The sequence below is a fragment of the Patiria miniata genome, unplaced genomic scaffold, assembly GCF_015706575.1.
Source record: "Patiria miniata isolate m_02_andy unplaced genomic scaffold, ASM1570657v1 HiC_scaffold_13, whole genome shotgun sequence".
NCBI classification, from domain to species: domain Eukaryota; kingdom Metazoa; phylum Echinodermata; class Asteroidea; order Valvatida; family Asterinidae; genus Patiria; species Patiria miniata.
The window spans coordinates 8509040-8523359 of NW_024037051.1; the positions used below are offsets into that span (position 1 = coordinate 8509040).

Genomic DNA, 14320 nt, shown 5'->3' on the forward strand with positions numbered 1-14320 from the left:
ACTCCAAATTCTTTGAAAGAATGTTGCATCCTGATGCCATTGTTTTCATCCTTCAATGTATATTATCTCATTGAAGGTCAGTTGTTGCAAAAATGTTGAAAAGACATGAATCTGGGGCTGAGAAACATTCTCAGTTTAGTGCCATTTAAGTACAGTGTATGTGTGCATACTGAATGTTAAATCACACACACACTAAATAGTATTCGTACTTGAATGAAATTCAACATAAGGCTATTACAATGTATACACATATTACAGTGTATACACATATTACACATACATACATACTGTACAATGTATGTAACATGTTTATTCAATTGTGACTGGGTCAGAAAAGTCTGACCCAAGTATACACAACTAGATGTAGATGCCAGATGACTGAAACTGCCAGTCATGGGTAAATGTCAGCTCCAGATTGTTATTCATTTCTGGGAACAACCTTCTTTGATTCTCATCGTCAAGTCTTCCATAATTTCAGCTTATGAGCTAAAAATCCAAATTAAACTTTTAACAAAAATATTCATAAAGCTGAATAAAAAGAAGAAGAAGAGGGCCTTACTTTGGATCCTGGCAGGACCTTTCTCAAAGGCCAAAAAAATATTAATGTTAATAATAATAACAATAATAAAAACATTTAGGCCTAAATAAAATAAAACATGTTTTATGTCGTATCAATAGAGAAAAATATACAAAACATTGTACATGTAAGTATTCTATTTATGTAGCATAGTTCATATTTCCTATTTCTGTTTATTGGATGACACAATTCTGTTCTTGTCTGCCCTGTCTCAAAACCGTTCTTGCTAGTGATCAAAACTCCAGTGCCTACACTTGTACATTTTGCTGTCAAAGCAATAACCTTGCCATCTGGAAGGCATTGCACTCAGGGGGTTGGATGTTTTGCAAAGCAGTGGGTGAGGGGATCAAACTTAAAATTATCCATCATTAAATTCCTCATTTGTCTGGAGGATAACAAGTTTTCCTGATGATGTGCTGCTCTGTATGTTATCCGTGGGAAATCTACATGCTACTGAGTTTTTGAGTGTTCTGGAGGCCACACAAAAAATTTATTTGTAATTTCTGATATAGATTTTTCAGGTTAGGTTTTGAACATTCTTCTTTGGATTTTGAGTGTTGTTATTATTGGAAATGAACATAATGGAAAAGCAAATGATCCTATGAATAGATATGCCTTTAAGAAGATAATCTTGATGCATTTACAAGAATTTCAAAGTTCATGCACAAAGTACATGCACATTGAGGTTATCAAATGTGTTTATGTTATTATGTGTGCCTGCTTGCCTTCTCTGTATGTTTATATCAGTCCAGTGCTCAGCACTTGTAACCCCTCCCTTGCTTTGCACTGAGTGTTTGGGTCAAAGCTTATCATTCGGAAAGTATTGCGCATCGGTTACAAGAAACATAGTGGCCGAGTTAAAAGATTCTGTCAGAGGTATTGAAACTTTTAAAACAAGCAAATTGAAAAGAGTTTGATTTATTATATCTTCAAATTAAACAAAATAAAACAAAGCAAATAAGTAAAACAGCTCAGGCAGTGATTTCAAACAGATTAATTTCAGACAGAGAAAATCTGAAAAGAAAATATAGTCTATGACACAAGAAAATTTACAAGAAGTTTATATGTACTTCTGTTTTTCTAAAAACAAATCTGTTTTTTTTGTATTCAAAATTTTGCAATCCTATACATTGGATATCACCCATCAATCTAAAAAGCCCAGGGTAACATATCTTTATCTGGTTCACCGACCTTGTCTCAACAAATGGACCTTCAATCTTTCTCCTCGCATCCTAAGATTCCCCCCTGGCTGTCTCCTTCAGGGTCCCTCCTTGTACCCATACCAGCATCTTCATCTCAAGTTTCTTCATTTTCTGTTTTGTCTTCTGGCAATAAAGTTCTTTACGGAGACTGATCTAGTTTCAGCCTTCCAGCTCAACAGGGTTCTCACTCGCAAGCAAATTCTTTTCCTTCTAAGGCCATGCTGTGCGTGAAGCAGTTATTTGTGAATATTTTACACTGATCACATGCGGTCCTGCAGGTATATTTGCCCCAAAAGGAATTGTATTACCTTTTCAGAATCGACAGTGAAACTTGTTTTAAATCTCTTTTGGCAGTATTTAAAATTTGATTGAATCACAACATAATAGGAGTTGAAAATGTGATGGCATCAGTGGTATTTTGTTTCTGTCAGGACATTGCAAGACAAGTTAATTGAAAACCAACTAAACAATAATTTGTGTGAAATGTTAAACCATAGAGGAATCATGTACATCATGTTTGCACTATACCAAAGCCTTCCTGCATTAGCATTGCATCACAAAACAAAGGGTAGGCCATCAGAATAAGTAATAATGCAGTACACTGTGTCAAATGCAAACTCTGCCAAAGTTCCATGATGCTGGAAAAAATTGAACGTGCATTTAACATGTTTACAGCAGTGCAACTCATTACCCTGTAAATAACTGCTCTGTCATCAAAACGTGAACTTGTATTGAAATTGCTAACCAAAAGTATCCCTCACACTGTGTTTCGATGGCTTGTTAACCCAATTTAAGATTTAAACATTCTTCAAGTTTCTTAACTGACAGAGACAAACTCTCGGGAAAATACCGAAACCAATTTAAGTTGGGTCCCACAAGCCAAAACAAACCATTGTCATGCGTTTGCTACTTGGTTGAAGTTGGCTGTCGAGTAGCCCCATGAGGCTACATTGATGGATAATGTCCACTGATTGAAATGCTCGGTCGGGTCTGGGAACATTACCAGTTTCACCTCAGTTTATCCTGAATAATGACAATATGAAAAGCTATTGGCTGAATAGCCCTAAACCCTAGAGCATGTTTTTGAGAAATACATGTAAATCTGATTTAACTCTTAGCATATGCTGAGGCCGAGATACCCGGTACATGTATTGGCTTGCAAGTTGCAAGGGTGCCTAGTGGGGACGATGGTCTGACATCTACACAAAGGTTTAATTCCACATTTGGTTTAATTCCGTCAAATTAGGGAAATTAATTCTGTAGTGAAAGAGTTTATGGGGATTATTAGTGTAAAAAGACATGCTAATACTTTCAACTTCCCTGAAAGTAAAGCAAACGGTAGTCAACAATAGCCATTATTGGTGGAAGTACAGAGTACAACTTGACGAAACAGTCAAGCTGACTCTCAATTTATCTCAGGCTGTAGGAGTAGTTTAATGATCTGTAGTCACTGGAAACCCAAAACCTGTTTTATTTCTAAGTTCCTTTTTATAGGATGCGGCTCGTTAGCCTATTAACTCCCTTCGGGCTGTGGTCATGACGTGCCCTTGTTTTGCCAGTGGGAGATCGGGGTTAAAATTGGTCCTTGCCTTCTCCCACCGTTGTGATAACAGCGGGATATCATGAGGCTGCGCGTGCCATGCATTTGATATAGAATGTTATGCTTTGGCTTCAGAGTATTCAACTTGACATTCTTATGGATCATCGTATTGCATGAATGTTATGCCGGGGGATTTCTGGAGTCTGTTTTTGTTATTGTAAGATAAGCCAGGATTAAACCAGCATGGGCTAAGAGTAAGGGAACACATAAACACGAGTTGAAAGAAAGCGTAGGTGGAAAAAGAATGCCAGGGATTTTTGTAAAGTTTCTGCAGGTCTCAAAACTTTATATACCGGTATATTTGTGGAAAGTAGTGTCATCATGTGCCAGATTTTGAACAAAATGTTAATTTATTCTGCATTTTCCAACTTACCACTTTTATGAACACAATCCTCAGTCACTTAGGCAATGCTTTGGACATTGTTGCTATTAAATTACCAAATAAGGTATTGTATTCAGTTTTTGTCATTTTCTGCATCGAAAATAAAAATTGTTCGCATCAAAAAATGTGAAAAATCTTGTTTTCTGTTTTAGTTTGTCGTCTTGACATAAACCTGCCATCTTTTCTTAGCCTTCACAAGTAGGTACCGGTAGTGAGTGATCCTGCGCGAAAGTGATGTTCTAGGCTTCACCTTTTGTTTAGGTTAACTGGTGTGTCATGGTAAGACAAACCAAGACATCAAGAATAACATCCTATAGTGGTCATTTTTATATTGAACATTTTAGGATTAACAAAGAAATTAATAGAATTGCATGTTTGCGTTTGGTTTCATTCAGTCCACAGAATGGATTCGTGTCAAAGTGGAGGAGATGACACCCAAGATGACCGATGTTGGCACCACACTGGAAGAAGCCCTTCAACTGAGGCAGCAACACAACGACATGCTCAAACAACTTGCAGTATGTATCCCATACTCTCTTATTCCTGTTAATATGATAATGGAGTCTTATATAGCGCACGTATCTACCAACAATTAGGTACTCAAGGCGCTGGAAATTATGTCAATTATTAAAGAAAGGTAAATAAAATTTATGGGAAATATGAGACCCATTATGTACATGTAGCACCTTATAATGGTTTACAAGGTGCTGCTGCGCACATTGCAGCCACTGCCAGAAACACCAGGGGCAAACCCCTTCTCTTAGCGATAAGTGTTACTGGGTTCTTTAACGTGCATTACACAACACACGGGACCCACGGCTTTACGTCCCATCCGAAGGACGAAGCAATAATGGTAAAGTGCCTTGCTCAAGAGCACAAGCACCATGTTCCCACGGTCAGGATTCGAACCCATGCACCACGGCTCACAAGTCGAACACCGTAACCATTGGACCACAGCGCCCCACATAATATGATACCATAGCTTATTTTACGTACCAGTGACTTGTACTTTTACGTATAATACAATGTATAGCTATGCACGATTGTCTGTAGTGGATGGGAACGTGCAAGAACCATGGTGCTATTTTGCCATCTCACAGTGAACCAAGTGAGGCTGTTGCGTTTAAAGGCCCTTAAGATCATTTGCATTTATCCGAAAAATTAACCTACCAAATTATTAACAAAAAGCTTACTTGGATTAAAGTTTGTTATGTTACCAAACACCCTGTGAAATTATTCCGTCTGGCTTGGTGTCTGATGGGGCTCTGGCAAAATCATTTGCCTTCAAAAAGTTCAAGTTGTTCCTAAGAAAACCAGCTTAAATCTTGCACAGAGAAAAAAATTGATGATAAGAAATTTCATTTTTCATTTGACGTCTTATGATCTGGTAAGGTTTTATGATGATGGTTTTTCGTCTAGTGTTCTGTGGTGAGATTGTTGAAGTCCTTTTTTATTAAGAACAGCTGTGCACATTTAGTCAGCAATTTTGTTCTTACAGTATTTGTTGGGGACTGGCCAGTCCAGGTTTAAGTCAGATATTTTATTTGTTATCTTGCTGAAAGTCGTCTGAAGCCAGAATGACCGAAACAGATGTTTCAAAGTATTTTGTTTTAATGAAATTTACATCAACGTGATGCAAAATTGAATCAACTTTCAAATGATATCTACTCAAATTACATAAATACAAAGTACGGCTTTTGCTTCTTGCTTGCCAATTAAAATGTCCATGGATAGAGAATTTTATAAAAAATACAAGTTTAAAATGTCCAACTAGTCTTTTGCTGCCAACAAAATCTTCAATTTTTGAAATACATTTTGACAAAAATGTACCAAGCATCAATATAAAGTACGGCTTGTGCTTCTTGCTTGCCAATTAAAATGTCCATGGATAGAGAATTTTATTGTAAAAAATACAAGTTAGAAATGTACAAGTCTTTTGCTGCTAACAACATCTTCAAAATTTGAAATAAATTTTGACAAAAATGTACCAAGCAATCTTGGCTGAATTCCTTGGCAAGGAAACCGAAATGATAGATGAAAAGTTTTGTCCAGTTTCTCTCGGAGTGGTATTTATAGACAACTATGCTGCAGTACATGTATATCACATCAGCATGATCAGTGACTTTCTGGAGGGTCCCGGTCAAGACTCTTGAAGTTCAGATGCAGAGCTCTGCTGGAATGCCAGGCATCTACCGTTGACGAGGAATGCCCTGGGTTTGTTTTCAAAGCTCACCCGAGAATTGGATTGAATAAGTCGCCTCCAGAATATTCCTGAGATGTAAATATATCCAGAGGAGCCAACCAAAAAAAAAAAAATGAGATGGCACTGGACTCTACACATGAGTACCTTATGTCTTGAAGATTGTTTGTCTAATGTGTCTAATCGTTGATGACTGGATGTGAGATGCGATAGTGGAGAAGGCTCCGACGTTCTTATTGATTCCTGAAATTTAATTAGGGACTGGAGTTGTCATTCAAGATGATGAAATGCATGCTGGAAACGATTTCACCATTGCATTCTTCAGTGTGAGACTCATAAAGCAGTGATTTACCTGCATTACCCATAAAAATGATAAAAAGTCGCAGAAAATATGGGGTTTTTTTAAGGAAAGTCCTTTAAAAATGTTCATGTCCATCAGCACTGATTTTTTTTTTCTTAAACCAATACAACTTCATTATTGCAAAAATCATTACTACTTAAACCTTTTGTTTAGAAATTGAAAAAAAAATGGGGGGGAAACAATTTTATTCAAATTTATAAGAATTTTTGGTTTCAATTTAATAAAGAGTTAAGTTATAATGTCGGATGATAATTGAAACAGTCAATTAATTTGGTTAATAAACAGTTCAGATACATGTATTTCAGTATTTTGTCTGTTTATACCCAAAAGTCCGAACACCATATTTTCATTAAAAAAATACCTCATCAGTCAAGTTGCACACTGTAGAGAATTTCATTTTTTCTACGTTATTGAATTTATGAGATCATCAGAGACCTTTTGCCTCTTCCCTTCCGGACAAATAAATCAAGAGGTACGGTACTGCCTTCTTTATGTTTTTCAGTTTTGACTGTGACATTTGATAGGAGCCACCAAATGCAACTGGAATGACAAACTCAAATCTGCTGATAATTTAACAACCTTAGTTCACAGACATCAGATTAAGGGTTTGGTGCACATGAGGCATAGAAACTGAAAGTCTGGAGTTGTCCAATGTCAGCACTGATGTACTCGTTAGTCTGTCTGGTGGATTCTCATCAAAAATTGAGCCCATCGGGGATTGACCTTGCTCCAAAGTAGATCCAGACTTTTTGACTGGAGGTTCTGCTTGTTATAGCATAGAGCAAGGGGTTATAGGCAGCACCTGTGAATCTCTGATACATCATTTGCTGTGTACATGTTCATGTACATGTATGGAAAGCAATAAAAGAAATTCAGTACAATTCTGTACTTTTGGCTGACTGGTTTTCCAGCATTGTGAGCCAAAATCAAAACTAAGATTGAGATTTGAATGTTTGCATGGAGGAAAGATACTAAGACAAGATAGGTTTGCAGTGGCACCATGTGAATAAATCTCTTTTGTGAGTATGTGTGGTTCTCCTGACGACAGGCAGAGCATACTGTTCGAAACGTTGAGTCCCTCCGGTTCTTTTCAGAACCATGTATACTCACAAAAGAGATTTATTCAGAACCACACATACTCACAAAAGAGATTTATTCACATGGTGCTACTGCAAACCTATCTTGTCTTAGTAAAACTAAGATTGTCATTCTCCAGATAATAATAATAATAATATAGTGCTTATATAGCGCTTTGTACCAAAGGTCTCAAAGTGCTTCACAATTATTACCCCTGTTCATCAGGCCATGAGACCAGTTTCTGCAGCAGCTCAAGATCAGCGCAATCCATTTATACTCCTGGGTGGAGAGAGGCAATTGTAGTAAAGTGTCTTGCCCAAGAACACAAGCACCATGTTCCATGTCCGGGTTTGAACCCACTGTAACCATAAGATGTTATCAAAAGTAATGTATTTTAAAACAGCCTGAGTATTGGATTTAAAAAAAAAAATCTAAATCAACTTTTGGGGAGACAATTGTCTCCTTGACAATTTTTACAGTCTCAGCCAAATGAGAAGATCTTAACCACAACTTTGAATTTGCTTCACTTTGTTGGATAGCATGAACCAGCTGTCGTACATTTGTGGAAGCTTACAATACCAGTAACTACATGTAATGCATTAGACACATTACCCCTTTCAAGATCCTAGATCAAAAGGTCGTGCAGTTGAGGTCAGAGTACACTAATCAGACCATGTGAACCCATCGAGTCAAACAGTTATTACCAACTACGTGTTGAGAACATCAAAACCTGTGACACTTGAACTTGTATTGAAGGGGTGATAACTGTGTGAACCAAAGTTGAACAACTGTAACTTTTGTAAGTTTGTGCTGGCATTTGGAAGTAAACAAGAGATGTGATGTGACATTAAGCAGAGTTCTACATCTTGTTACAATGTATTCACTTACCTCACTCTGAAAGTTGAGAAAGGGAAACGTTCTTCAATAAATCAAGTTTGCTTTACAAAGTACCCGGTTCACTTCAGAATATCATAAAGCCAGCCTGATATGAACACCAACTATTTTGAAATCTTTACAATGCAATACTTGCATCAACAACCAAATTGTTGTAGTGCTAATAATGCTTTATCGAGGCGCTACCGGTAATTCAGAAATTATTGAGCCACTTTATTTCTTGAAAAATAATTCACACAACAAAATCGTAATTACTTACTGGATAAACAGAGAAATTTACGAAAACAGTGTATCAGCAATGTGTTATTGTGGTCGACTTGAGAAGATGCAGCACACACACAGAAAACAAACGGATAAACAATTTCACAGCCGATTCAAAAATAGGTTATCAGAACATATTGGATCATCCTTCGTTAGATGATAAAAGTAAGACACAAAATGGGTTCTGTAAAATGAACTACAGAACATGCAGAAGCACAATCAATTTTGCGCTGTCACATATACATTGTAGAATAGATTGTACAGGTGTACAAATTCTGTCACTAAATTAGAACACATTTACAATACAAACGAGCTCTTCTGTTCTTGTTTGGACAATTATGGTGAATAGTTCCACTTCTTCAGTGAAGTTTCAAATCATTAAGTTTCAGTCCAAGTCCTTTTTGTATTTTACCAGGCCAAACAGCAACACATCAACAGCCTCTTGACCCAGGCTGACTTCCTAGTGTCAACCCAACAATTCTACGATGACGTTTACGAAGCCATGGCCCAGTCTCTGGGTGAGGCTTGGAAGGATCTCAACCTGCAGCTGGAAGAGAGAAGGAAGCTGCTGGATCAGTCGGTGGCCTTCCATCAAAGTGCTGTTGAGGTGAGGTCATCTTAAGATCAAAGAGCTCACCAAATGGTAAAATGGGGCATGGGTGGCATGGGTGGCTTGTGCGTAAAGCGCTCGCCTCTCACCAAGGTGACCACGGTTCGAATCCTGGCCACGGATCGCATGTGAGTAGAGTTGTGCGTTGGTTCTCTCCTGTGCCACGAGGGTTTTCTCCGGGCCCTTCGGTTTCCCTCCCTCCGGAAAAATCAAACACTTTCGATCTCGGGCTGTGCTCCGTGGTCATTGTGGGTCGATGTGGCCGGCAGCCATAGGTGCCTTTACGTGCCAGCAGCCCGACCACGTTGTAGCCGCGTCCTTCACAATTCAGCATACCAGCTGCGAGTAAGGATGATTAGCCTCCCAAATTATTATTATTATTATTATTATCAAATCCATGTTTTAAAAAGCAAATGTCTGATGGAGTAAGAGTAGTAGCAACCACGTTGAATAAATTTGTTTCTTAGGACAGGACAAAACTCTTAGTATACAGAAGTCTACAGAGTATGAAAAAAAGCTCTCTAGATTATCTCACTTCTTCAGAACTTTGAAAAGAAATTGGAAACTCCTAAGATATGAGTTATGCTAAGGCTCAATCTTATCCCTTGACAAATTTGGGAAGGACTACTCATATTCAGCAGGCCAGGTGTAATTAAACAATGGAAAGAAACAAAAAGTTGTCCTATTAAATAATATCTTTCTGACATGAAACCGAGGCTGTAAAGCCTTTTACAACTGATCATGTAGTAGCCAACGGATGACGTATCACCAACCGATAATGTCACACAAATTGACCAATACTGTATCACTTACCGGTAATTTAACAGAAAATGACCGATAGTGTAGTAAATATTATTAAACTATCGGTCAGTTTTTGCAACATTAGGGCCGATAATGTAACAACAATTGACTGACAGTGTATTACATTTTACTACACTGTCAGTCAGTGTTTGTTACATTATCGGTTAGTGATACAGTATCGGTCAATTTCTGTGACAGCATCGGTTGGTGATACGTTGTCAGTTGGTTACTACATGATCAGTTGTAACAAAAGCCTAGTGAAACCTAGAGGAGAGACAATGAAAACATTTCCAGTTTTGCAGTATTGCAGTATCTACTGAAAACCCCAATTCACATTTGGGCTTAAACCAGATTCAATGTGATGGAAGGCAAGAAAAATGCCACTTGCCCCAACATGTTGTTGATGAAATGACAAGTGCTGTATCTTTGAAACCTACCCACTTTCTGCTGATAAAGATATATCACATAACAATACTGATACTCGTTTCTTTGTTTCAGTTCTCTGATAAACTTGACAAGGCCAATGCGCAGTTCAGATCTCCTGATCTTCCTCCTGATATACCAGGCACTGACAAGCTGATGGAGGACCACCACAAGATCAGAGAAGGTAATTCACAAACTGATTCTTCAGTTACAAGCAAGTTGCTCGAATGTTATTAGTTTGATGTATTTAAGAACACAACGTAAAATACCGGTACATCCGTCCTTGTTATTAGGATTACTAATGCTATGGACAGTCTTTTCCACAAACCAAATTAAAAATGGTTTAACCATTTACATATGAAACCCCCGTTACCAGAAATTTAATAAGATTTTCATTTTCTTTTTCATATACAAGCCAGAATTTCACACATTATTTTAAGCCTTTTATGTAGTTAAACTTGGTGCCAACCTATAAATTAGTGTTTGTAGGGAATATTCGTTTAAAGAACTTGGACAGATTTATTAGGTATCAGACAATATGGGCTCCGTGTGCCAACAAGACAGGGTGCTTTTTTACCACTTTCGAGAATCCCATGACGTATGTACGACTTGTATTAATTTGAATGTGCAAAAAGCCATAGCATCTTCGCACGAGCATCAGGTGTCGTTGACAATGCATTGAAATGTCTCTCCCAACTCTCACTTTCTTACCATTGAGGGGGGTAGTGGTATAGAGAACCCATGTCATATATTAGCTTTTCTTACGTAAAGAGAGTTGATTCACATAATGCATTTCCTGTCTGTAAAAAAAATTCCTCAATATGTACTTGCTTCTTAATTTTCTTGAACAAAGATATCCTAACCACGTCCATGGACACGATGAATCTCGGCAAGGAACTAGTGGAGCAACTCCACGCCCTCAGCAAGGACTCCTCCCAAGACGACAAGGACGCCTCCAAGAAATCCTCCTTGGGTGTGGAGAAGGTCCTGGATGACTTGCAGGACAGGAGGCGCGGCCTGGAGGAGCTGTGGAACAAACAACGGAGACGATTGGAGCAGTATATTGCGCTGAGCGATCTGGATCAGGAAATTAATCAGGTACAGTAATACCTCATAGTTTACTCAAAGTTAAATGGGTTTCCTTGTCATTGATATTGCTGCCGGTACGTCCACAGAAGATTTTGCTGAAGTTCAGTTCAGTTCATCTATTTTTTCACTTAGTCAATTCAAAATTTACGACAAGAATTGTCAATATCTCAAATTTTAATAAGTGTTGGAGGTCTCCAAAAAGTATAGCTTGTAAAACGGAGACCCCCATAAACTTCAGTTAACAAAGTTTAAAACAAATTTTAAAAATGCAGAAATCAACGTTGACAGTATTTTTCTAGAAGCCAAAATGTATTGCTTTTTCTTGAAAACAGGGAAGGCTATTAACTAATTTAGAAATATTATTGAAAGAATTCCGAAAGTTGGGACCCTGAAATGACACACAATCAGAAGATACATGAATGAATCTGAGTGTTTAAAATAAACATTATTTTGAAAAGACTTTGGTCATGCATTAGCAAATAAAAGTAGCAATAGAAATTAATTTGAACATTGGGCTTTGCCTTTAACCCATGTAATTTCTTATGAGCACTATAATCGGTGCTCTCTGAGATCTTGTGAGAAAATTTCACACGCTTACCTGGTTTATAGTAATGCAGATGCTTTATCACTCATCCACCTTCCTGGCAGGGGGTGAACTGACGGTTTGAATGTAATGTAGCATCAGCAGGTACGAAGACATTGAGTAGAACTGTTCAGAACAATCGGGGTAGAACATTACAGCATTTCAAGTTTGAGATAGTGTCATACCTTCACTCCATTGTTTCAGATCTCTGACTGGTTTAAGACCAGAGGTGAAGACTATCTGAAGAGAAAGGACGTTGGTGAAGACGCAGCTGCCACTGAACGCCTCCTCAAGGAACATCTTGACTTCCAGTCTTCGGCTCAAGTAAGTCTCTGTTATTGTCAAAACACACACAAAATGATAGGAATCCATATTTTCCATGATAAAAAATTCTATAAAAAGTCTCTGCACTTTCTGTCTCTGTCATTTGTATGTTTTATATAGCAACTGTTATACCACTAGTGATTGAGGGTATCCTAACCTTATATTTGACAGGACATGCAAGGCAACGTGCACCGCTTACGGCAGACAGCTGAGCAGATCTCACACTCCAATCCAGAACACACCGATCATCTGCGCAGCCAGACCAGAGCCATTGAGACACTCAGCGATGATTACATTCGACGCTTGGCCAATAGGGGAAGACTGCTACAGGCTGTGTTGGACTTCTACAAAAATGCTGAACTTGTAAGTCTAAAACTGACTCTCAAAACATCACTGCTGTAAACAAAAAATCTTAGAAATATGACCTGTTGCAGACCCTGGAATGTTTGCTTTTCACATTTTGATTAACATTAAGGCTGACCTCAGCTTAGATTATCTATTGCCATCCTTGGTAAGAGCAAAGAGCGGGGACCAGAGTTGAAAATCCCAAAGTGATAACAATATTTGAAAACAATTTGCAAGGGCAAATTTCCAAATTTCTACATTGTAACATTTCAATCTGTGTTTAAATCTGTGTTCGCCAAATGTATTATTTGACATAGAATGCCTCAAATCTGTCATGGCGTGAGCCAGACCTTTGAACCCCAACTCTCCTAGAATCAGCAGGTTTGTTAATTTTTGCAGACTTTGGAACATACATGTAGAGCTCATCCACAAAAGTGATTGATGCCCATTAAAAGAACAAAGAAGAAGTCACTGTTCGTTCACAATGGAAGAACTTGGAGTATTCACAAAGATTAGTAACTTGGAATTAATGAGATAAAATTGATTTTTTTTTTCCTCAGGCCCAGACGTACCTGTCCCAGGTCGAGATTCAACTCGGTCCCAAGAAGCTGCCCAGTGAGCCACACAGCAAGGCAGCCCGCCTGGCCCAGCTGGGCAATGCCGTGGCCGAGATATCCGAGCCCGTCATTCAAGAGGGTCACACCTTACTGGAGAGGGTTGGCAGGGGGACGCCAGGAGCACCCGGGATCAAGGACAAACTGGACCTGCTGGAGGTAAGCTGGAGGATTCAGATGACCATTCAGATTTCAAATGTTACCACTATTTTTATAAATTGAGTTCCGTGGAAGTCTCTGTTGCCTTATTCAGCTATTGAGAATAACATTTACTTTTCTTTCGTAGCCTTGCAATATGGATCATTAAGAAATTGAAGTTTGATCTATATAGTTTCGCAGGAGGTGTTACAATGTGACAGGTGTTAATTATTGAAAGCCGATTTCTCTAAGTTGAATGATAAAAATTGCAACAGTTTCACTTTCCGACAGACTTCAAATTTTTACTTTTTAATGTGGCTCAAATTAAATCCACTAGTTCCTGTATTGCTCTAAACTACCGAGCCTGTTACTCCTTATACATGTACCAATCAAAAACAGCCAAAAGCACTGTTTAGTTTATGGATTCACAATAAATACAGTTTATTAAAATAAGTGCTAATGGGTTGAGGCACATTGGTGTGACTTTTGATAATTACATCCATCGCTCAGACAAAATACTTTAATTCTTCAAAGTTGACTTGAAAAATACAACCCTAAAGGTGGTATTATTTCTGATCCGTTGCCTCAGAGCCAGTCCGAACGTCTGCAGTCAGAATGCAGTCCAGAGACCCAGCACAAATCCTCCCTACAAGTCAGCTTTGATGAGAGCTACTCCGTCATTGTCAAGTGGCTGGTCAACGTGGCCGATACGTTCCTGGCAGCCAGCACTGACATGGGAGACCAGCTGCAGACCAGTATGGATTTCCAGGACGGCCACCAGAGACTGATGAATGATATATTGGTAGGTTGAGTCTGGAACCAGACTTGCAATTGCGGCT

The 14320-nt window shown here is 38.4% G+C and overlaps 1 protein-coding gene across 22 annotated transcripts in view; it reads left to right on the forward strand.

Moving 5' to 3' along the window:
• LOC119721196 (titin-like) overlaps nucleotides 1-14320 on the forward strand; it is a 210720-nt gene that overhangs the window by 35253 nt on the left and 161147 nt on the right. For all 22 annotated transcript variants that reach the window (XM_038191122.1, XM_038191121.1, XM_038191102.1 and 19 more), the window contains 8 exons: nucleotides 4157-4279; nucleotides 8970-9161; nucleotides 10464-10572; nucleotides 11242-11486; nucleotides 12265-12384; nucleotides 12556-12747; nucleotides 13290-13502; nucleotides 14071-14283. In XM_038191122.1, the coding sequence (XP_038047050.1) occupies nucleotides 4157-4279; nucleotides 8970-9161; nucleotides 10464-10572; nucleotides 11242-11486; nucleotides 12265-12384; nucleotides 12556-12747; nucleotides 13290-13502; nucleotides 14071-14283 (1407 nt within the window). The remainder of the gene's footprint in view (nucleotides 1-4156; nucleotides 4280-8969; nucleotides 9162-10463; nucleotides 10573-11241; nucleotides 11487-12264; nucleotides 12385-12555; nucleotides 12748-13289; nucleotides 13503-14070; nucleotides 14284-14320) is intronic.